Source organism: Misgurnus anguillicaudatus, chromosome 19 (assembly GCF_027580225.2).
Source record: "Misgurnus anguillicaudatus chromosome 19, ASM2758022v2, whole genome shotgun sequence".
In the NCBI taxonomy this organism is placed as follows: domain Eukaryota; kingdom Metazoa; phylum Chordata; class Actinopteri; order Cypriniformes; family Cobitidae; genus Misgurnus; species Misgurnus anguillicaudatus.
The window spans coordinates 33679283-33704088 of record NC_073355.2 but is presented as its reverse complement, the minus strand read 5'-3'; the positions used below and the strand labels follow the sequence as shown (position 1 = coordinate 33704088).

The 24806-nt window shown below is 36.5% G+C and overlaps 1 protein-coding gene and 1 long non-coding RNA gene across 17 annotated transcripts in view; both read right to left on the bottom strand.

The window, feature by feature from the left end:
* Positions 1–24806, bottom strand: part of LOC129436405 (beta-1,4 N-acetylgalactosaminyltransferase 2) — an 88975-nt gene that overhangs the window by 31714 nt on the left and 32455 nt on the right. For 3 of the 16 annotated variants that reach the window (XM_073857503.1, XM_073857502.1, XM_055194528.2), the window contains exons 3-4: positions 23038–23175; positions 22841–22944 (exon numbers count right to left, since the gene is read on the bottom strand). The exons of 3 other annotated variants lie outside the window; for them this stretch is intronic. In XM_073857503.1, the coding sequence (XP_073713604.1) occupies positions 22841–22944; positions 23038–23175 (242 nt within the window). Of the gene's footprint in view, positions 1–14996; positions 15538–15903; positions 16127–16441; positions 16586–16817; positions 17000–20884; positions 20972–21329; positions 21511–21893; positions 21932–22840; positions 22945–23037; positions 23176–23430; positions 23470–24806 lie in introns of those variants that run through there. 10 more of the 16 variants (XM_073857505.1, XM_073857511.1, XR_012359299.1 and 7 more) reach the window with 8 other exon arrangements.
* On the bottom strand, positions 160–2854 carry LOC141351100 (uncharacterized). Its single transcript, XR_012359298.1, has 3 exons — positions 2470–2854; positions 1189–1237; positions 160–328 (listed from the first exon to the last, which is right to left on the bottom strand). It is a non-coding gene; the product is annotated as an uncharacterized lncRNA (long non-coding RNA).

Below are 24806 nucleotides of genomic sequence, written 5' to 3'. Positions count from 1 at the left end.
ATACCTGCAGCTAGATTAGTAATGAGTATACTTCAAGTGCGTTAATAATTAGTTAACATAAAGAGTGCTATTTTGGGAATAGATTACTTGCTGGTAACATAACCAAAATATTTTTTTCCAAATAAATAAAACCTGATTAAAACACTCAAAAACAATTCATTTTAAATATATTTAAAATATAGTTTTATTCACAGCATTCAAAGTGTACAGTATTTGCCTAAAAATTGAACAATTACTCATTGAAGAATGTCAAGATGATTAAGTTTACAACGTCTTTCTCTCCCAAATTAACTTTAGTCTGGCAGGTTTTGGTTCAGCCTTAGGAAATCTGAAAAAGATAGACAATAAGCTCAATTAAAAAGTGTTTAATATTAAAACATTACATTTATTTAAGACTTGCTGTATTAAATCTATAGTTTACTGGCAGAGATTGTATAGCAGATATATTTTTATCTAAACTAGAGCTTGACTAAAATGCCATCATATATATTAAGGGGCGGTTTCCCAGACAGGAATTAGACTAGTCCTAGACTAAAATAAATGTAAGAGCTGTCCAAACTGAAAACAACTTGCTCTGACATCTTAAAATACATCAGTGCCCTTTGTTTTACATCGTAATGCACATAAGTAATGTTTTTAGTAAGGCATGTTTGTTAAAACTATCCTAATTAAACTAAGGTCTAGTCCTGGATAAAGCTAATCCCTTTCCGGGAAACCACCCCTAAGAGTTTTCATTATAATGACTTGCCTATATGGTCTGCAAAATCCTCCTTACATAAAATACTTTAGCTCCTAAAGAAAGATTTTATTGTATTAAATTTAAATGTAAAACTTGTCAAAAAGAAAATGCAACAAGCAGACAATTGGGTGGTTACCTGTAAAGGGATTAGCTTAAAACAGGACTAGGCCTTAGTTTAATTAAGAAATATAACTAGTTTCAAAAAACATGCCTTAATAAAAACATTACCTGTGTGCATTTTGAGGCAAAACAAAGGACACTGGTGTATTTTAAGATATGTCATTGCAAGTTGTTTTCAGTTTGGACAGCTCTTACATTTATTTTAGTATAGGACTAGTCTAATCCCTGTCCGGGAAACCGCCTCAATATGTATATAACGTTATCTAAACTGAAGCTTGATTTACTACTACGAATGAATTATTATATCTTAAGAGTTTAAAATGACTTACCATTAGCTGCAAAGTCCTCCCTACAAATGTCTTTGAAAAACTTTAGCTTCTGAGTAAAGAATGCAGCATCATTAATACTAAATTCAGTTAAGTTAGGTAAAAGCCTTACACCCTCTAAACAGTCAATAAATGGTTAACTTTCACGCTACATTAAAAAAACAGATTTTCTGACGCTACCTTTTTTCATTAACATATACATACACACCAATACATATATTTAACAAAACAATCGGGTGTACTAATTCGATATAACAGGCTAACAGTAGGTATGTTGCTAACTCCGCTGTCGCGGCTGATTTTTTGGTTCCGCTCAACGAAACCCAAGATTTCCTCAGGCGGCGCGCGGTGTTGTGGAAAATAATGCTTCTGTTGGTTTGTTGATGGTGAAATTTCTGAGTTTTAATTCTTAACATCACCGGAAGAAGCATAGGTACCTTCTCGTTTTCAGTCACCACCTTTTATGTTTCACTACTGGCCGTGCGAGCTCGCCAAAGTCTGTTGTTTGTAAAATCATCGCTGTTTTTACTGAAGTTGAGTAAAGACATTCTTGAAATTGTAAAGACATTTAGTTTAATTGCTAAACTACAAGTGGACGAAATTTTAATAAATTTGAACGACTACCAAAGGTGGTTTTACCTCTACCAAAATCTGCTTGAATGGTAAAGAATGGGGAGCAGCCGTATAGCCATGTTAGTAAATGTCTGTATATATAGACTGAATAAAGAGTGTTATTTGGTGTAATTAGTGGTTTGTTTTTTTATTTATCTGACTTTTCAGAAGTAGAATATGTAGAGGATATGGCAAACAGCTTATCCTGAAAGATTCAGGTCAATATCTTAAAAATTTAAAAAGTTATAGCTAAAAACGTCATAATTTTCATGATTCGGTCACACATTTTCTTGAATTTTAATGGAAAACATGGGACCAAATAAAGTGATGATTTTCGAGTTTCAAATGGCCAGTACTTTGTTATTCTTTAACCCATATACTTGATCTTGGTCTCATTTAAAAGCTTTTTTCAAGCTCTTTCTATCTGAACAACTCGTTTTAGCACTTAACCATTTTGAAAATTTTAGCAACATACCTACTAACAGTGCTATCTTTCAAACCTTTAACATTAGCTATAAGCTAAGCTAAGCTACACAGCAGCTTATCACTAATAGCGAGTTAGACACCGCGTTATTGACAACATTTCGCATTCGAAATATGATAGTCTACTGATAAACTTCAGAATGGTCAAACGATAATCAAATATATTAATTTTAAGATATTTTAACGTACCTTGGGACTGAATCCGTCTGTCTTGAACGACTGGTAAAAATCAAAATACGTGCGTCGTGACGTCATCCCACACGTCAGATGCATTATTCAAATCTCAGAATTCACTTTTCTCTAAAATGCATTTACGAAAACTGTTTAAGTTAATTAATGTGTACAGCTAAAAGCGGTATGCAATTGACTCAAAAACTACAAAAAAAACAAAAAACACTCATATTCCCCTTACGAAAATGAATGTTTTTTTTTTGTGGTAAAAGTTTAGTAACCATGTTTTTTTTTAGTGTATTGATTATTATTAGCAAAACCATGGTTATTTTGTGGTAAAACACAGTTCATTGGTTTATCCAATGCTTGACTATAGTGAAGTTAAAGTGTACCTTATTATGTTAATAGTATATTACAAATGTATACATCTACAATATAAAATGTAACAGAACATAGCTTACTGCTCTCTCGTAATTTTAAGCCCACGTTATTTCTCCATAAAATAATATACATTTGTACACCCCATATACTTTCAAAATGTGCTTAAAATATACTGTTTCTAAAGAATACTAAATAATGTATTTTAGAAATAACTGTCAGTGCATTATTATAATGATAACTTTAAGCATACCGATAAAGTATACCTAAAATACATTTTAAAATAAGTTTAAATTTAGTATACTTTAAAAATTGCACAAAACTTTAACTTTAAGTATATTTTTCTAAAGTATACTTTTAGAAAATATACTAAAGTATAATTATTTTGAAGTATGTTAAAAGTTTAATTGTAAAAAATACGCGCAAATATGTTGTAAGCATACTTTAAATATGTTTAAAGAAAGTACATTCCTTTGTAAGTATATTTTTAATGTACTATTGCAAAGTTAAATATACTTGAAATACAATAAAGTATATTTGTTTTTCACCAGGGTAAGTTATGTAAGAATGAATCATCTATGAATAGTTATTCATCATCTATTTCAAGAGTAACCCTTACGAAAAAGAAGTTTATTTAAGTGTGTTATGAGTATACTTCTTTTAAACTAAAAATAAGAAAGTATACTTTGTTTACTTTTTATGTACTTCTATAAAATGTACTTTATGTACTTCTCAGAAATATCCATAAAATTGTACTAAAGTATACTTTACCTATACTGACAGAAATGTCTAAGTATATTTGACCTATACTTGTTTGCTGACATAAAAAAGTATAAAGTAAAAATGCAACAACGAAAGCTACCTCAAGAAAGCCATATGAATAGCCCTGGTGAAAAATAAATATACTTGATTGTATTTCAAGTATATTTACAGTAACTTTGCAATAGTACATTACAAATGTACTTAGAAAGAAATGTACTATCTTTAATATTGAAAGTATACTTACAACATATTTCCTTACAATTAAACCTTAAACGTACTTCAAAATAATTATAATTTAGTATATTTTCTAAAAGTATACTATAAAAAATAAAGTTAAAGAAAAAGAATAAATGCAAGTATACGTGCAGCACACAATTAATAACCTACTAGTTTACTTACACTAACAGAACATTTACATGTACACATGAAGTATAAGTCTAGCAAACTACAAGTATACTCATGAGTGCACTTGCAGTACAAATGAAGAACGCAATTGTTCACTAGTTGTGCACTTAAAGTTGACTACACTTACACTTAAAGTACACTTTGATGTATACTTTTACAGTATATATACTAAAAAGTGGGCCACTTTAGTCCCAAGTGGTATTCAAGTAGTACACTTACAAGTATACTACTAGAACATAGATGTTAGTACACTTATTACATAAACATTACTTTAAACTATACTACAACATTACTTAAGTATACTTAATAAAATGAACTTCAAGTATACTTCTTTTTCGTAAGGGAAATCTATTTGATGCAAAACTCATCATTGGGGAAAAAACTATGTTTCATATCAATATGATGTTTTCTCAAGTAAAATGTTCAAAGTCCATTATATATTTATTCTTTTTGACACAAGATATAGGCCTACCATACATTATTTGTCAATATAAATGATCTAAGTAGCCTACAACTAGATTAAGGATTAAGGATTTTGATTTTTCTATCTGTTTCTCCTGCATACTTGATCACTCTTGCTTGTGTATTGTTTATCAGGAATTTCCAAACTTTTGAACCCAACAGGTAATTTCAAGACCCATCATTTATAAAAAATTAAAATATAGGGGAAAACACAAACACATTTGTTCATTTTCAGTAATTTTTGAATAAGTTTAATTGAATAATATAAAAAATTGTTTACTGTATTTGAACTGAATTGGAAATGATATCTTTGAAAAATACAATGAATTGCTAGGCTGCAGAGAACAGTGCACTATTGCAGACATAACTTACTGAGGATTTAATTATATTATTTTAATATTGTCAGTCGTGAACTAAAGTGGACCGGTCTAAGACATGAAACTCCAGGGCTGAAAATGAGTCCCACTCCGGCCCTGCACTCACCCAAAAATGAAAATTCTGTCATCATTGTCTCTTTCTCTTGTTGTTAAGCCTGTATGAGTTTCTTCTTTCTGTTAAACACAAAGGAAGATATTTTGAGGAGTATTTCTTTTTCCTACTATGGTAGTTAATGGGTACCGTCCACTATGTGGTTATCATCATTAATCAAAATATTCTCCTTTGTGATCAATAGAATGAAAAAACTCATTCAGGCTTAACAACACGAAGAAGAGTAAATGATGACAGAATTTTTATTTTAGGGTCATTTAAATGCACATATTTTATCATCTGATGTATTTATGCAAACAACTATTATTGCATCTTAAAAAAAACTTACATTAAACATATACTTTAAAACAACATACATTCAAAAATTAGTTGGTCAACAGTACAGTCTGTGCATGTCCACATTTAAAGAAACAGAAAGAAATATTTAAATTTACAGTACCTTATATTGTCCCCTCTGACGCGTCTTATGTATTTAGAAACCATAACATAAAGCCACTTAAACGCAGTAAACAATGTAACTTTGTCTTATCTTCTACGTTTCTGTGAGTCAGCTTCCTCAATATAATCATAGTTTCCTGTGTGCTGATGTATGATCATTCACCACCTGCTCATACACATACAGTATACATTATTACATGGTCTGTTGGTGATGGCTTGAATACTTTCGGGGCCAGGTAAACATTTTTCTCAATAAATTTTAATTTATAAAGGATATTTGTGTTTGTCAGATAGGCGTTAGCAAATATTAAATGGGTTTCCACAATGATGATATTATATTAATGTTAATAAACAGGGTTTTGATGAATCCAGGACTAGGTCTTAGTTATTTAAGTAGTTTAAGTAGTAGTTTAAATAGTTTTTACAAACAAACCAATACTGGTGTGCATCTTAAGACAATACAATGGCACTGATATACAGTCATGCTCAGGATTATTGGCCCTCTGGGTAAATATGAAAGTGAAATTGACATACTTGTCAAGTAAGCAATGCATAATTAAAATTTGACATCTGCATTTAACCCATCTCAGTGAGTCGTGAACACCTGCATTACAAGTCGTGAACACACAAACACACACACAGATCAGTGGGCAGCTATCCCAGCGACCGGGGAGCAATTAGGGTTAAGGTGCCTTGCTCAAAACTTGAACCTTTCATTGAAGTAAAAGAATTGAAGATGGGTAGAAAATCTCAATATGAAATAAACATTATTTTCCAGTACTAGCCACAAGTAATGGCACCCAGAGGCGTCATGCCCATTGAAACTGAGGGGCAGGTGCCCCCTCGGATTTTTGAGCCAAATGGATTTTGCAAGCAACCTCAAAAATAAAAAAGCGTCCATTAATCTTTTAATCTGTTTAAAATGCCCAAATTGTCAATTTTGTGCTGCACCCGTGTCACTTTTCAGAGTTTTGATAGTGTTTTGATCGTGTACATTACTTTATTCTGGCGGCAGGTGCTGCAGTCGGTGCAGCGCTCACGAGCTTAGCTGTTGCTGCATTTGGCTATCTTAGGAATTAAAACGTGTAAGACACGCTAACAACATTTCCAAATCCCCAGTACGGGAATGTGTAGTTAACCTCCTCTGTGTAGAAATTGTATGGTTTAAAATATGACCGTCTCGACCTTATATTAGTAGCAGGGGCAGCGTTTGCGTATGGCAGGGTAATCAACAGGCTATAATGATGCTCATTAAAGATCATTTAAAATATTTTCAGTAGAACATATCTAAACATTGTAACATCACTATAAGGATCATTTACACGTGTGTTCGACTTCATGCTATAACACTGGAACCGACAAGCGGATGACATCAACGTGCCGCGAAAGCGGTTTGAAATCAAACTCTTCCGCTGATTCCTCGACTCACCCTCGCGGTACTTTGACGTCATCAACCTGTCGTTCTTGCAGCGCAGCTTGAAGTCGAACACAATCTATAGTGGGTTTCGCGCTGCAGGAGGTCTCATGATGACCGCTGCTTTTATAATCTTTATTTTCGCAAGTAAAATCCTTTTTTTGTTTTAACATTTAAACAAACTCATGGTTCTCCCCCACAGTCGCGCTTTGCATATTGCATATTCCAGAAGTAATATGATTTGCTCTGTGGATAAATAAACATTGTGACAGCATGAGAGGTTAAGGATCTTTTAGCTTGTGTCAGTTCCAAGAAAACACCACTTCAACGGTCTCTTCAATATGCAGGTGTGTTTAATAATTAACAAAAAGGGTTTACAACTTAAATCTCTTCAGCTATAAAGTAACTTAGTCTTCCTTAATTCACAAAGGTACATGTCCTTCTCCAAACCAAACACACACTCAACAGTTTCTCATACCCCCTATTAGGGACTGCTGCTGGTCTCATTAGCTGCAGCTGTACTCTCAGGCAGTCTGGGAGTTGTAGTCTTTAACAGACGGCCATCTTGCTTCAGCCATCTGAGGGCAATGTATCTGCCCTCTAGAACACGCCCTCTCATGATGTCACATACCCCCCTCCACTGCTCTGAGGCTCCTGGTTGGCAGGCCACTGTGAAGAGGGCATCCTTGCGAGAGAGGGCATCAGCATTTCCATGGCATCGTCCAGGTCTGTGGACAACAGAGAAGTTAAAGGCTTGCAGACTTAAAAACCATCTAGTTATTCTGCCATTGCTCTCCTTATTCCGGGCCATCCATTGTAATGGTGCATGGTCTGTCATTAATACAAATTTCCTCCCCAATAGATAGTACTTGAGTGCCTCTAATGCCCATTTAATAGCTAAGCACTCTTTCTCAATTGTGGCATAATTTTTCTCATGCTTTGCCAGTTTCCTACTGATGTAGAGCACAGGATGTTCCTCGCCTTCATGGGTTTGAGAAAGGACTGCTCCTAGACCCACCTCAGAGGCATCAGTCTGCACCAGGAATTCTTTTGTGAAGTCTGGGGATTTCAAAATCGGTCTGGAGCACAACATCCTCTTTAACTGCGAGAAAGCCTCCTCTGCCTCTTTGCTCCACTTTACCATTCTGGAGTGTCTGTTAGTGGTTAGCTCTGTAATGGGTGCAACCAGACTTGAAAAGTTAGGCACAAATCTCCTATAATAATTAGCTAGGCCAAGGAAGGACTTTACCTGTCTTTTGGTTTGTGGCCTAGGCCAGTTCTGAATGGCTCCACCTTTGGCTTCTTGAGGTTGTACTACACCCCTGCCTATTGTATAGCCCAGATATTCAGTTTCACCATAGGCAATTTTACATTTTTTGGGGTTTGCAGTCAAGCCCGCCTCTCTGAGAGAATCCAGTACCTTCTGCTCCATTCCAAGATGGCTTTCCCAGTCTGAGCTGTGGATTACCACATCATCTAAATAAGCAGCTGCATACTGCTGGTGGGGTTGAAGGACACGGTTCATGAGCCTTTGGAAAGTAGCTGGAGCCCCATGAAGACCAAAGGGTAAATGAGTATAATGGTATAGTCCGTCTGGTGTTGCAAAAGCAGTCTTCTCTTTGGAATCTGAAGACAAGGGAACTTGCCAGTAGCCTTTTGTTAGATCTAGTGTTGAGATGAAGCATGCTTTCCCTAGCCTGTCAATCAATTCATCAATGTGGGGCATAGGGTATGCATCAAACTTTGAGATCTCATTTAACTTCCTAAAATCGTTACAGAATCTTATTGTGCCATCGGGCTTGGGGACCATCACTATAGGGCTCGACCATGCACTCTGTGACTCCTCAATGACCCCTAACCTAAGCATTTCCCTCACTTCTTCCTTAATGGCTTCTCGTCTGGCTTCTGGGATTCTGTAAGGCCGCTGCTGTACAATTTTCCCCGGGACAGTCTGGATCTCATGCTGGATCATTTGAGTATGGCCTGGAACTGGGGAAAAGACATCTTTGTTACGATCCACTAGCTCCAACACTTCCTGTTTTTGTTGTGGGTTCAGATCTGGGCTCACCCGGACTTCTTCTCGTGGTGGGTCACTGGGTTTGCTTGGGGAAAGAGAACACATCATCACTTCTCTAGGGTGCCAACGTTTCAAGAGGTTGACATGGTATATTTGGTCAGGCTTTCTTTTGCCTGTTTGCTTAACCCTGTAATTGACCTCCCCTACCCTCTCTATGACCTCAAAGGGGCCCTGCCAGGTGGCTAGGAATTTACACTCTACTGTGGGCACCAGCACTAACACTCTGTCTCCAGGCTGAAATTCTCTAGGCTGAGCTGGGCGGTTATATATCGCTTGTTGTTCTCGTTGCGCTTTCTCCATATGCTCTCTTACAATAGGGTAAATGGCTGCCATTCTGTCTCTCATTTGACCAACATGTTCAATGAACGACCTGTGGGGGCAAGGCTGTTCCTCCCATGCTTCTTTTGCTATATCCAGCAGTCCTCTTGGCTTGTATGGGTACAAAAGTTCAAAAGGGGCGAACCCTGTAGAGGCTTGTGGTACTTCTCTAATTGAGAACAACAGATAGGGTAAGAGTTGATCCCAGTTTTTGCCATCTGTGTCAATGGTTTTACGAAGCATTTGCTTGAGGGTCTTATTAAAACGTTCCACAAGGCCGTCTGTCTGTGGGTGGTAAACAGAGGTTCTTATTTGCTTTATCTTTAGGAGGGCGCAAAGTTCTTTCATTACACGAGACATGAACAGGGTTCCCTGGTCTGTAAGAATTTCTTTTGGGATACCCACTTTAGTACTAATCAGGAATAACTCTTTGGCAATTTGCTTTGACGTAGCTTTCCTTAACGGCACCGCTTCAGGGTAACGGGTTGCATAGTCTACCATCACCAAAATATATTGGTGACCCCTGCCGCTCCTCGGGAGAGGCCCCACAATGTCCATCCCAATCCTCTCAAAGGGGGTTTCGATGATAGGTAAAGGAATCAAAGGACTACGAAAATTAGGTTTTGGAGCTGACTGCTGACACTCTGGGCAACTACGACAGTAGTTCTCTACTTCCTTATGCACACCAGGCCAAAAGAACCGTTGTAGCACTCTTTCTTTGGTTTTGTCCACCCCTAAATGTGCCCCAAGCAGATGAGTGTGGGCTAGTTGCAGTACTGTGGCCCTATGGGTTTGAGGCACAAGCAACTGCTCTATAGTCTCCTCCCCTTCTTTTTTTATTTGGTAGAGCAACCCATTCTTAATCGCAAAATGTGGGTATACTACTGGAAGATTACTCTGAACTATTCCATCAATAACTTTCACATTTTTCAAAGCATTAACAAGTGTACAGTCATTCAGTTGTGCTGTTCCATACTGGCCTGTTAACATTTGGTGCCCTGGCGCTTCTGGACCACTATTACTTTCTTGGGATGCCCCCAGCTCCTCGGGTTCTGTTTGTAACTGTACCCTGCTTTGAGTGATGGGCTGTGGTGGTGGCTCATCTGCTTGTTCTGAGGCTGACTCAGTCTCTTCCAGGTTGTTTCCTCTATTCATCCGTGTCTGCACTGGAAGGCAATGGTGTGTTAGAGTTTGGACATTTTGACTTGCATAATCTAACATATTTTGTCTGTATTTACCCCTGGGTCGCTGTGTTTCTCTTGTTCTCCTTGTTTGTACATCTTGCCACAACATGTGAAATACAGGACAATCTCGTCCAATTAATACCTGTACCGACAGGGATCCCACCACCCCAGCTCGAATTTCATACTTCCCTCTGGTCGTGACTAATGTTACTGCAGATGTGGGATATGTACAAGTGTCACCATGCACACACGAAACTGGAATTGGGTTTTCTAATGAGACTTGCTTTGGATTGACCAAGGACTGGTGCACCAGTGTAATCATGCTTCCAGAGTCCAGTAATGCCTCTACGTCTTGACTATTTACTGATACAGGGCATGTCATTGCTTGGAACACAGAGTTGCCCAACAAGGCAGCAAAAAGGTTATTTTTCAAGCCACTTGAAGACTCAGCCGTCGGCATAGGCTCATCTGTCTGGTTGCATTGCCATGAAATGTGTCCTACTTCCCCACACTTGTAACAGGTTCTTGGTTTATACAATGGGCTTTCGACTGGCAAATCTTGTTGGCTGGACCTTTTCCCCTGTGGGCTAGGCCATCTGGGAGTAGAGGTTCTCTGGAAAAACTTTTGTTGGGGCTGTGCACTGGTTGGAGACCGTGAGTTCAGCATTTATGCACTGGCTTGGTATCGTTCAACTTCTTCTATCAATTCTTGAGGTGAACTTGGGTTATTCAGACAAACAAATCGTTTAGCTTCAATGGGTAGGGCTCTTAAAAATCTGTCCATCACCAAGGAATCGACCACTTCTGTTGCCGAGTGCCTACCAGGCTCTAACCATTTCTTAGCCAAATGCATCAATTCATGCATCTGTGTACGCGGTGGCTGTTCTTTCTTGAAGCACCATGCATGGTACCTCTGGGCCCTCCCAAATTCGGTAAGACCACTGCGACTTAACATTTCTTTCTTCAAGGAGTCATAATTTTTGGCCCAAGTTGGGTCTAGATCTAGGAAGGCCTTCTGTGATTCTCCAGACAAAAACGGTGCCAATATTTTTGCCCATTGATCTTTTGGCCATTTTTCTCTAAAGACAGTTGTCTCAAAAGCATGCAAGTACGCTTCGACATCATCACACTCTCCCATTTTAGGAATAAAGTCACTAGCCCGTATTCTGCTAACATCTTGGGCTTCCTTCATTTCCAGTTCTTTAATTTTAAGGTTATTGGCCCGCCTTTGTTCCTCCAGCAAGCCAGCTTGAATTTGCTGCTGCACTTTATTACTCTCTATCATTGATTTCAGTAACTCTTCCATTTTACAATCAATTGACTGTGTACTTAGCTTAGAAAACAGCCTTGTTAGGTCCTCCACATCACTCTGGAACATCTGCAGTCATCCAAGTGCCCGCATTCTCCACCATATGTGACAGCATGAGAGGTTAAGGATCTTTTAGCTTGTGTCAGTTCCAAGAAAACACCACTTCAACGGTCTCTTCAATATGCAGGTGTGTTTAATAATTAACAAAAAGGGTTTACAACTTAAATCTCTTCAGCTATAAAGTAACTTAGTCTTCCTTAATTCACAAAGGTACATGTCCTTCTCCAAACCAAACACACACTCAACAGTTTCTCATACCCCCTATTAGGGACTGCTGCTGGTCTCATTAGCTGCAGCTGTACTCTCAGGCAGTCTGGGAGTTGTAGTCTTTAACAGACGGCCATCTTGCTTCAGCCATCTGAGGGCAATGTATCTGCCCTCTAGAACACACCCTCTCATGATGTCACAACATGTTCTCTTCCACTGGGAATTGTTGCGTGCATTTTTGAATATGTCCACTTGTGGAATAAAAACTGCACGATGACAAAAGGTAAGACTTGTTTTTGCATTTAGCTCTGTTATACTAAGAGTTTTATTTAGTGTTTTAGTTGGATATGTGTGCTCTATCACATCATTTAAAAGTCTTTATTGTGTGTTTAGTGGTTTTGGCGGTTGTCGTGACAAGATTTGTGAAGGGATGTAATAGTATGTTTTGTTTTGATATTATCTTGTTTTAGTTTATGTGTTGCTGGAGTTGTACTTAGTTAAGAATTATTTGAAAAGCATTTTAAATGACCATGATTTCTATTGTTCTATTTTTGTTGTTTTTCATTTGCATTGCTTCCGTATGTCAGTAAGTGTACATCCGTGCAATTGTAGTATGATTTTGTACAGGTTGGTGGAGTATGTACACATATGTCGTTAAAGATTCGTTATTTGAGAATGGCCTTCTTGTACGAAGAATTATGTCATTAATCCGATTGAATAGTATTTGATATGAAAGTTAGTCAACACTTTTATTTTGGAGGTTTTTGCACTATGGCAGGGGCGTTTAGAATGTTAGAAATGTAAGTGCCATGGAAAAGACTGAAAGCTCTATAATATAATTTGTTTGATGTATGTGTATGCACAAATTTCTGTGAGCTTTGCACACTGTGCCCCCTTAAAAAAAATTGGTGCATGACGCCCCTGATGACACCCTTTAATTCAATACTTTTTTTCGTCAAGATTAAAGATCTGTGCTTTCTCATATCATGTCTGATGAGTTTGGAGAACACCTGACAAGAGATCAGACATCTTCCTCCAAACCAAATCTCTTCAGATCCTTCAAATACCCAGGTCCTCTATCCTCTTCAGTTCACTCCACTAATCTTCTATAAGGTTCAGGTCAGAGTGACTTAGATAACCATGGCAGAACGGTTATTAAGGACTAGTCCACATGCACACAGCTAATTTTATAAACAGAGTTTATCCCTCCTAAAGGCCGGGATACACTGCACGATAATTGGCTGTCCCAGACGAAAGATTGCCATCGTGAAACTATCGTCGCGATTTATGTGATCGTGGCTGTCCATCGGTGGTCCTATGTCGTACAGTGAGAGAGGTTCAAAGATGTCAGTTTTCCTGGTTTTGCATCCAAAGATAGCCTACGCTAGTTTTCTGACAGTGTCAGAAATTCAGCATGATCAACGCTCAGTGTGTTTGCTGCTACGACCTGCGCGCCGGTATTTGTTTACCACGAGCGCATGCTGGTGACGTTGCGCAACGTGTGACACAGCCGCCGAAGCTTCCATGTCATCATCGTACAGTCTACATGCCTCTCGTACCCGAGTTTAAACGATACATGTCGCACAGTGTGATAAGGTAATGATCTTATAAGAGGACAAAAATCTTGCAGTGTATTCCGGGCTTTAGTTAAAAAAATCTGAGTCCACATGAACACGCAAAACACAAAGCGCTGTCAAGAGCCTGCCAAACCAACAGATGGCGATATATCCCTAAACATAAAGTCTTGCAGAGTTTCGCCTCAGCACGAACAACCTAGCAGCACCAAACCCATCTTGTGAAGTTGCTGCCAAAAAACTATTTTTTTTTTGTTTCATCTCACCATATGACCTGATCCATTTTGAAGTAGAAGTGCCTGACAACTAAATATGCTAACATTTGTTTTTAATGAGAGAAGATGATTTTTTTCTAAACAATTTGTGGTGATGTAGTTGCCGTTTGATTTATTTTTTAGGCTTTTTGATCTCAAGTCTCAAATATATTTTGCAATTCTCCAGCTGTGGTCCTTGGAGAGCTTTTTGACACTAAGACTCTCCTCACAACGCAGGCCGATTTGACATCTACTGTTTCTTTTGAACTTGTTAATTATTTTCCTGATAGTAGAAATGGGACTTTTTAATGCCTTAGCAATTTTTTATAGACAGTTTTTAATTTGTGAGGCACAACAATCTTTTGCTGCATCAGAACTTTATTCTTTGATTTCCCCCCTTGCGACAATCGATTAAAAGAATCTTAGGAAAAAAAATTACACTACAAAGAAGAACTTATTTCTATGATAAAGGTAACACTTTACATTAAGATTCATTAGTTAACATTAGTTAACTACATTAGTTAACATGAACTAATAATGAACTGCACTTATACAGCATTTATTTATCTCTGTTAATGTAAATTTTTTAACAATTACTAATACTTTATTAAAATCTTGATAACGTTGGTTAATGCACTGTGAACTAACATGAACAAACAATTAAAAGCTTTATTTCTATTAACTAACATTAACAAAGATTATTAATAAATACTGTAACAAGTGTATTGCTCATGGTTTGTTCATGTTAATACATAAACTAATGTTGACTAACAAACCTTATTGTAAAGTGTTACCAAAAGGTTCTTTGGGTGTTCTTTATAGAACCATAAAGCCAAAGATGGTTCCTCTATTCTATGGCATCATTTACATGTAGCACCTTTACTTTTAACAGTGTACCTAAGACATGGCACTAAAGTTTCACTTAGATGTTTATTCCTTGCTATATTATTAATTGTAAATATTATTATTTATGTCTAATGTCTTTATTTCATCCACACACAACTATGTATGAAAATGCAAATAAATAAATGTATTTAATCACATTCACAATGAATTTATATGTACATCATTCATATGATTTACAAAACATTAACAAAATAGATGCATTTTAGAGTTGATTTATAACCTCCTCTTTTTTTGGGGTCAGATTGAACATAAAAAAATAAATAAAATAAAATAAGAAATTATGACTGGTAAACCACACTGGAAAACCATTAGCAGATCAGAGTGCTATTGCTTTACTTTAGTAATGAATAAATGTGTGGCAAAAATGAACATTTTGTATAAAACGTTATTTACAGTATAAAAATAATATATTACATATCTGTTTTTTAACAGGAGAATGCAAAGTTTGTATCAGCATGTAAATAAATTAAAAAGTACAGTAAACACATAATCAGAGAAACAAAAACCTTTCAGTATTTGATACATTTCAGATAATTCTTATAAAAATGATGGGCATATTTTTTCTCTATCTCACTTTCCCCCTCATTCCTATAAACATCATATTCTTCATGTGGCTCGTGTATCTGGTGGCCAATAGAGAGATCTTTGCAGGACGCCACCAACAGCTTTCCAAGTCCATCAATGAAGAACTCTAAAGATCAATGGAGGATGACGGTGTGCGCAACAAAAGAGAAAGATGAATGAATGAGATGGAAAAATGTGTATGCTGCAATGATGAACATTTGTTTGGCATGGGATTGCATGGGGAAAAATAAAACAAAAATGGAAAGTTTCATGTCATATGATGATCTTAATAAAAAAAAAATGAAAAACGCATCAGTAAGAAATATAAAATAACAAATACTGTTAAACTGTAAATGAATTAAACGTATGAAAGCTCATCAAGTCAAGTACCCTTAGAGCAGTGGTTCTTAAACTTCTCAAAAATCTCAAAATGGTGCCAGAGGTCCTCAGACATTTTATAAAATTAAATAAGTCTATCATAAATTCTGTGTAATCAAACCTCAGAATAACACAGCTCCAACAGCACTACATTGTATCATGTAATACGTTTTTTGAGATTGTTTTCTAATGAATTTTGGGACTAGGCAAAAGGTTTGAGAACCACTGCCTTAGAGGATCCCCCTTTAGGCTAATGGTTTCTGGTGCACTCACCGGTGTGTCCTACTCTTTTTAGAAAGGGATCAAATCCAACTCTTCTCACTGCATCAGTCCGAGCCAAAAAAAAGTTCACTACCACGTCCACAAAAAAACAGCCATCAAATCCTGGAAGTGGCTTATGATGCTTTCCTTGAAAACGCCTCAAACAGCCACCTTCATCATCTTCAATATACTCAAGACTGAAATAATACTGTTCACCTGAGACCGCTCCACCAACCTATACAGAAAAAAAGAGAGACAGGAGAAGTATTAGCATTCTTTTATAATAATTCATGTCAGAAAATAAAGTAGTTTTTAAGATATTAATACATTCCTCTGCAAAATATTGATTGGACTTGGTGCCATATATTATATGTCTTATTGGATTTTATATTGGTGCATGAAGTCTGGATTAAAATTAAAACCTTGTATCTTATTTCACACATTCATGACATCACCATCATTTATTATTAATGCACACTGATCTAACAAGAACCAGCAATATTGATTTAATTTGTGCTACAAATATGTTATTAGGAAACATAAAACTTACAACATCCAATTCTGGATTTGCTTCCATAATCTCCACAAAGCTCTCAATGCGAGTCTCATCCAAGAATTCAAAGTCATCGTCTACCCACAAGAAGTATTTGGTGGTGACTTGTGATACAGCCAAATTCCTCCCTGCAAACCAGCCCTATAGAGAATCAAATACACAACAACAGAGCCAATAATCAAATCACACACTTAACATAACACACTTTAGCATTGAGAAGCCATTGAGAAATACATTCTTGGTTTTACCACATTAAACGCTTTATCAGATCAGTTAGCACATAGTATTTTTGTATGCATCTTTAGAATGTTTTGATATGATAGAAATTAAAATATAGAAGTACATGCAAAAAGCTGCATGAAATATCGTCTACCTGTGCAGGTGGCATGATGTATTGCTCTATGTTGTCATCAGACAGATTTTCTGGATTTGGGTTATCGTCAGCAATGATGATCTTGATTTTCTGGTAAACCTTGCGGATACTCTTGATGAGGACTTTTAATTTGTTATATCTCAGAAATGTCTTTGTTGTAATAGTAACCTGTGAGTTGATATCTAAAATGTGCAAGAGAAACAAAAATGTTTTGTAATTTGGTTTTACCTTTCTACAACTGACCTACAGGTACCTCCTTGATTTAACCCTTACATTATGTTCCAGGTCAATTTGACTCTTTTAAGCTGTCAGAAAGAAAAACAGTTGATATTCTCATTTATGGCCATGAACATGCATGCATGCAAGGACAGACTGATATGTTTTGAAGTGTATGCAAATAATTTTGAAACGATTTTGATGTTCCCATGTCAATTTGACACATATTTCTTTGTTTCAATGAAAATGTATAGGCATAAATTAAATACATTTATTGCGTTAGTTGGTGTTTTACTTCCCTTGAAAGGGAAAAGTGAGCTCTTCCTCACTATTTTTAGTACTGATAAAAACTTCCGCAGACACAGAAAAGTCAAAGTGAACCAGAGGCGTCAAGCCCATTCAAACAGAGTGGATTTACCCCATACCCCTCGGTTATTTGAGACAAATGGATTTTGCATGCAACCTCAAAATCAAAGAAGCCTCCATTAATCTGTTACTTGTCTTTTAATCTGTTTAATATGCAAAATATTATTAATTCTGTGCTGCATCCTTGCCACTTTTCAGAGATTTTTTGCCATTTTGGTAGTGTTTTGATCGTGTTACATGACTTTATTCTGGCAGCAGGCGCTGCAGTCAGCGCAGTCGCAGACGTCATCAGCGTCTGAGCGCGCTCACAAGCTCTTTGCTGTTGCTGCTGCATTTTGCTATCTGAGGAATTAAAACGTGTAAGAAAGGCTCACAATATTTCCAAACCCCAGTACGGTAATGTGCAGTAACCTTCTCTGTGTAGATAATGTATGGTTTAAAATGTGACCGTCTCAACGTTATATTAGCAGAGATTTGTACAACGCCAAAGTTCGCCAGAGTTCACGGGTGCGCGGAATCACACACGCTCACATATGAGGTAAAATTGAACGCAAAAATACGTTCCTTTAATAATTTTATCTAAACATATTTTTTTAATCATTATTGAAGATTAAAGTCAATCACGTGGCTATAGCTTATGTAATTTTCGTTTATATACTTGATGGATTTAAAATTACATTAATTCTATAGGATAATGCAATTGTTGTGCAAAATGCATTAATGACACAATTAAACAAGTCATTAAACAAAACGTAAATAAACAAAACATGCCGTTGTGGATGTAAATATGATGCCAAAATATATTCCGATTGAATAGTATTTGATTTGAAAATTAGTTGACACTTTTATTTTGGAGGTTTTTGCATGAAGGCAGGGGCGCTTAAATGTTAGAAATGTAAGTGACATGAAAAAGACTGAAAGCTCTATATATTTCGTTTGATGTCTGTGTATGCACAAATTTCTGTGACACTGTGCCCCCTTAAAAAAAATCGTGCATGACGCCCCTGAAGTGAACTATATCATTTCTAATTTCAATGTATACGAAACACTGTGTAAAGCAAATGAATTCAGACCCACAGAAAATCCAGAGGTTAATATTGTTGCACTGTGCACTGTTGAAAAATATTATTACACTCTTTCTAAATAGTTATGTTGAACTTGTATTTCTGTCTCACATAAATTGTCATATATTTTTTCCTGACATCCACTAGATAGAGTCAATGATTTATATAGATCAGTGGATGGAGCTGTCTATTGCTTGTTTATGCTTATAAAAGCTGTAGAAGACATGCACATCATGTCGACAGTGATTTCTTAAATTTTTTCAATAAGCCTCACGAGCAAAAGATGAGGCTGTTTAGCAAAATATATGCTTAATTTCATTTTAAAGCAATATTAAATAGTTTATTTAGGATGTTTTGGACATACGTATGTTAAAAAAAAGAAAAATAAACCATGTTGAATAAAAATTTAAAGCAAAAAAGATTAGTAAAATAAAATATCAAACTTTTGTTTAAATGTAGCTTAAATAAATTAATTGCAACCACTTACCTTTAAAAAAAATGATCAAATTCAATGAATCATTTTTTTTCAGTGCAGCGGGGAAAAAAGTATTTGACACATCAGCATTTTTTATCAGTAAGGGGATTTCTTAGTGGGCTTTTGACACAAAACCTCCACCAGATGCAGCCATCAAGCCAAAAATTGAACTCATACAAAGAAACCAGAACATCCAAGTATACAAGTTGAGTCACAACAAACAAAGTGAAATGACAGGGAATAAGTATTGAACACACTTTATTTAATACTTTGTAGAAAAATATTAACCACTTAATTGTTTCCTTGGCCTGATTATTCTTTGGACTTCTCGGACAGGGCTCTTACGTGGAACACCTGATCGTGGCCGGTTTATGGTGAAGTGATGCTCTTTCCATTTCCGGATAATGGCCCCCACAGTGCTCACATAAATATTCAGCATTCTGGAAATGCGCTATAACTATTCCCATCAAAATGCTTTTCAACGATAATATTACGAAGATCTTGAGAGAGTTCTTTGCTTTTACCCATCATGAAGTCTTTCCTGTGTGCCTCCTGGGTAACGAGAAGACTTTATAGGCCATCAATAAGGACTAAAGCAGTTGATATCAATTAGTACTGATAGGGAGCAGGGTTTCTCTCTCAATACTGACAGATTTCAGGTAATCTCCTGGCTTTGATATGCCATTTTGCACCTTGTTCTCTTCATGTGTTCAACACTTATTCACTATGTCACTTCACTTTATTTATTGTGACTTAACTTGTATGCTTATGATTTCTCTGCATGAACTCATGGCTTGATGGCCACATCTGATGGAAATCCCGTGTCAATAGCCCACCCAGAAACTCCCACACCGACAAAAATGCTGATGTGTCAAACACCTATTTCCCCCGCTGTAACTGGACTAACCAGCTTACAGAAATTATTGCACAGCATCTAAAATTGCGGTTTTGAAAGTTCTGAAATGAATAGGTAAAGTTTGTTATCTTATGGTTCAGTAATATTACTTTACACGGCTCTCTTACAACTCAAACAGCTGGAATCCAAAAGCATGTAACAGGTGTATAGTGTTTTGTCTGTGCGTTCTGAGGTGATTGTACACAAAAATGGTAAATACAGTGATTTTACGCTTTTCTTACTGATATTTAGTCGCAGTTTATCAAGAAGTGACGACTTTGCTTTTTCAGCTCACTGGATGGAAACGCTGCTTTATTCGCAAATGTTTCATGCCATATTTCATGCGCATAAGATTAATACGCAACTTTAGATGGAACCATAGCTATTGTAAAAAAATTGTCAAATCATATATTTTCATTACTTTAACTTTTAAAACAATTTCAACTTGATTTTATAAGTTATGTCAACTTATCACAAACCAAAACTTTAAATAGTCGATTGAATTGACTTGCAAAACCAAGTTGTTTTAACTTCATGCTACTTTTTTTACAGTTCTCTGAGAGCAGTAAAGTACTCAAGTATTTTTACGTTGATAAAGTAGACACTTTTGAAAAATGTACTAGATTAGACTGCTTTTAATTTACTTCACTACATTCAATGTTTTACTCCACCACATTTCATATTAAAATTATATTTAATACTTTTTTATACTAAAAATCTAGTACTTATTTACTTTTGCTCATTTAATGGTTACTTTAAATAACTACTACTTTTTAATACATTTAAATATTAAAAAAAAACATGTATTTATGAAATGTAGTGGAGTGAGAAAAGTACAAAATTATGCATCAAAATGTAGTGAAGTAAAAGTTTGCCAAAGAAAAACACTCAAATAAAGTACAGATTAAGTAGTGTGTATAAATACTTCACTATTTCACACCTTAGTTTAAGATCTTAAAACTTACTACAAATTGTTCTTTGCTCGAGTTGTAAGAAAAAGTCCTAACATTGTGTCTGATTCACCAGATTACTCTGGTTAGTGTGGTCATACCATTTCCTGGACTGAACAGTACAGGAACTGCAGGTCGTCTGATTATGACTGGAAATATGGCCTCACTGTCCTCAAAACTAAAATAAACTACAAAGAAAACATGTTTAATGTCATTGATTTGTCATTATAATCATATCTCTATCAATAAGTTATATTTTCATGCATAACAGAGTTTACATTAATCATTTTTATTTTATTTATAAAAGCACTTGTTAGATGGCTGTCGGCGTTTTGCTGGTTTAATGTACTTTTTAATTTTGCACTATACATTATTTTATGGGAAACATTTTCAAAGAAACACACAAAAATTATAAATGAATGAATGAATAAACAATCAGTCACGATAAACAAAAAAATAACAACAACAATACTAATTTTTCCATGTAACACTATTTTTGTTCAAATAAGACTTGTCAACGCAACTTTATATCAAGAGAGCTCATACCCAAATCAGATGTTCTGATGTGGTAGATGGTGCTGGTGTAGGTCACTCTACTCAGCAGATCATTGACTTGTTTGAGGCTTGAGGATGAGATAGTCAATTTACTCTCACCCTGTCCATTCACCTGTTTTCTATTTACAACATCATCCACTGACAGCACCCCTTTCTCCACACTTAAAGATACCTGTGCACATGATGGTGTTTAATGGATATAAAGTGAAGTACTGTGCAAAATCTCAGGCCACAGTGCCACTATTAGATTTGTTGTTTTTGCAATAGTATATACAGTATATAATCATTTCTCAGTCTTTTTATTAGAATACAACCAGAAATGTTCTGAAAACATGTGTACCTATTTCATTTAAATAAATATGTATGGTCAAACTTTGCTAAAAGAACAAAGCGGGTGTTGGCTTAAGACTTTTTCACGATGCTGTAGATCCAGAAGGGAGATCTAAACTAATTTAGATAAAAATGTTTTATATGAAAATTAAGACTTAAAGAAGGAATTTATATGTAAATACATGAAACAGCACATAAGCAAAGGATTGTGTTTTAATAACCCACCTTGTAAACTTCCCTCTTTTGTGTATAAAGAGCAAGACCTGAAAAATACAACTAGTTCACTTACATTAAAAAACAAAGAAAAAATTGAAGGTAATAAAACTGTGGAAGTTGATTTTGTGATACATAAAGGAGTATCAAATATGTTACATTAAAGGGGCCATGGCACAAGACTTTTTTAAGATGTCAAATAAATCTTCGGTGTCCCCAGAGCACATCTGTGAAGTTTTAGCTCAAAATACCATGTAAATAATTTATTATAGCATGTTAAAATTGCCACTTTGTAGGTGTGTGCAAAAATGTGCCGTTTTGGGTGTGTCCATTAAAATGCAAATGAGCTGATGAAATTCAAACACTGATCACAATGATGGTGGTTTGTTGAAATAGGCGTCATGCCCAGCTGCACTACCTCCTGAACCCCAGCCAGCCTCCCGCCCCCCGTCCGCCACCAAAGAACAAACTGATCAATCCAGGCGTGCCCGACCTTAGTAGTCACAACAAAAATAATCAGAAACACCTGGATTAATCAGTTTGTCCAATAATGACAGACAGGAAACAAGAAGCTGGCCGAAGCGCAGGAAGCAGCGCAGCTGGGCATAAAGCATATAAAAACTCAATTGTGCTTTTCTCTGCACTAAATGGCAGTGCTAGGGTTGTATAGTGCAGATCAAGGGGTGGTATTATTATAATAAGAGCTCCTTATGACATCATAAGGAGAGCTAAATTTCAATGACCTATTTTTTCATGCTTGTAGAGAATGCTTTACCAAAACTAAGTTACTGGGTTGATCTTTTTCACATTTTCTAGGTTGACAGAAGCACTGGGGACCCCATCATAGCACTTAAACTTGGAAAAAGTCAGATTTTCATGCCATGGCCCCTTAGCAAATATTCAGTCAGTGAAGTAACATTGCTGAAAATGATTCAGCTGAAAGACAATGGCAGGCTGACCTGGTATCAGACTTTTTTGTAGAGGAGCTGCATTGAAACCTCTGATGGGATATTGGAGAGGAGAGTTGGCCCTTGCAATGAGAATGTCCGTATTTGTCTTCATTCTGTAAAAGATTCATGCCAAAAATACCTGTAACTGATTGTTTACATTTATAAAGGCATTTCTGAAGAATAAAGCAAACTGTGCATGAAAATACCTGAGCTGATGTTCCCTGTACTCTTTTGCTCTGCTTTTAATGATGTCATCTAGTTGATCTGATGGTAGAAACTGATAAAGGTCTGTTTGGTCTTTACAGTCACATGATAAATTGTTTCCACTCAGGACTGATATATTGCTGAGGACATCAGATAAACAAACAAAAAAAATGATAATGTGCTTACATAGCTCTATTGTTAGAGCATTGCATTACTAGCAGCACAAAAGGTCATGGGTTTTAATCACAGGGAACACACAGACTGATTAAAAATGTATACCTTTAATGCACTTTAAGTCATTTTGGATAAAAGCCTCTGGCAGACGCATACATTATGGCTACATGACCATCTAAACCCAAGTACTTGAAAAATGAACTACTTTTCAAGTAGTTTACCTTGGTGTGGGAATGACATGGTGTTCTTTAGGACTTACACTGTTGAACAAGTAAAAGTCAAAAGTTATGCAAGAAGTTAGCACAGACTTTGTCTTTAGTTAAAGGTGCAGTGTGTAATTTTTAGAACGATCTCTTGACAGAAATGCAAGATAATATACAAAACTATATTATCAGGGGTGTATAAAGACCTTTTATAATGAACCCTTATGTTTTTATTACCATAGAATGAGACATTTTTATCTACATACACTGAGGGTCCCCATACATGGAAGTCGCCATTTTGTGCCACCATGTTTCTACAGAAGCCCTTAACGGACAAACTTTTTTTATGAAGCTGTCTCCGAAGATGACACATTTGTCTGCTGGCGGCTACCATGGCCGCGGGAAGTGGGGGTGCTGCGGGTGCTGCAGCACCCCCTGTTGGCGAGAGGGAGAATTTTTTTTAAGTAAAAATCTTTTGCACAATTTATATATTGCTTATGAATATTTTAGGAAATTATTCTTGACACACGAAGGTAATTACGTGTATTTTTAATTTCATTACTGTCTGTGCCTACCCATCTCCGTGGCCTCATCCGAGCGCACTTTCTCCGCCTTGCATCTTTTGAGGACATGGGTACGCAGCACCATGACCCAGAAAAGACTCACACTCCTTTCGCTGATGCATTCCCACACATAAATTCTGAACTCTCTGGGCATTCGTCCCCTAGCTCACGAGAGAATTTGTATTATACAACCGGCGCAATGCGCGACGCGAGTGTCTTTTGCTTGAGTAAAGAGCGCGTTGATAAAATGCGCATACAGTATTAAAGGCGCTCTAAGCGAATTGAAGCGTTTTAGACCATAAAACATTTTTTGTTACATACCGAAAACATCTCCTCACTATCTGCTTGCTGCCTGTCCGCTGATCAAACTGTAAAAAAACCGCGATATCTGTAGACAGCACAGGCTTCACAAACGGCACTATCAACAAGTGGCCAAACCTAGCATCACAAAGCAAAACAACGTATTCCAGCCAATAAACGACAAAAAGGATTTGGGGGTGGGGGCTGGGCGCGTTCATGAAAGCACAAAAGGGAGGGGGAGGGGGAGGAGTTAGCTACGCTCCGTCTGTTTGACAACAGTTTCAAACGTCAACAATAACTAACGTCTCGCAGATTCGCTTAGAGAGCCTTTAACGGGATGACAACCTGGGTTTGCTAATTATGCTACCCGAGACGCAGCAGCACAAAAACGCATTTTAATATGAAAAATTAAAGGATTAAAATGTAAAAGATTATTATTGGGTCATTAGACATAAATGATGACCGATTAGAGGGCGTAAAGAGCTGCTTAATCTGTAGCTAAGTAAATAAATGTTTTGCTTTAAACAAATG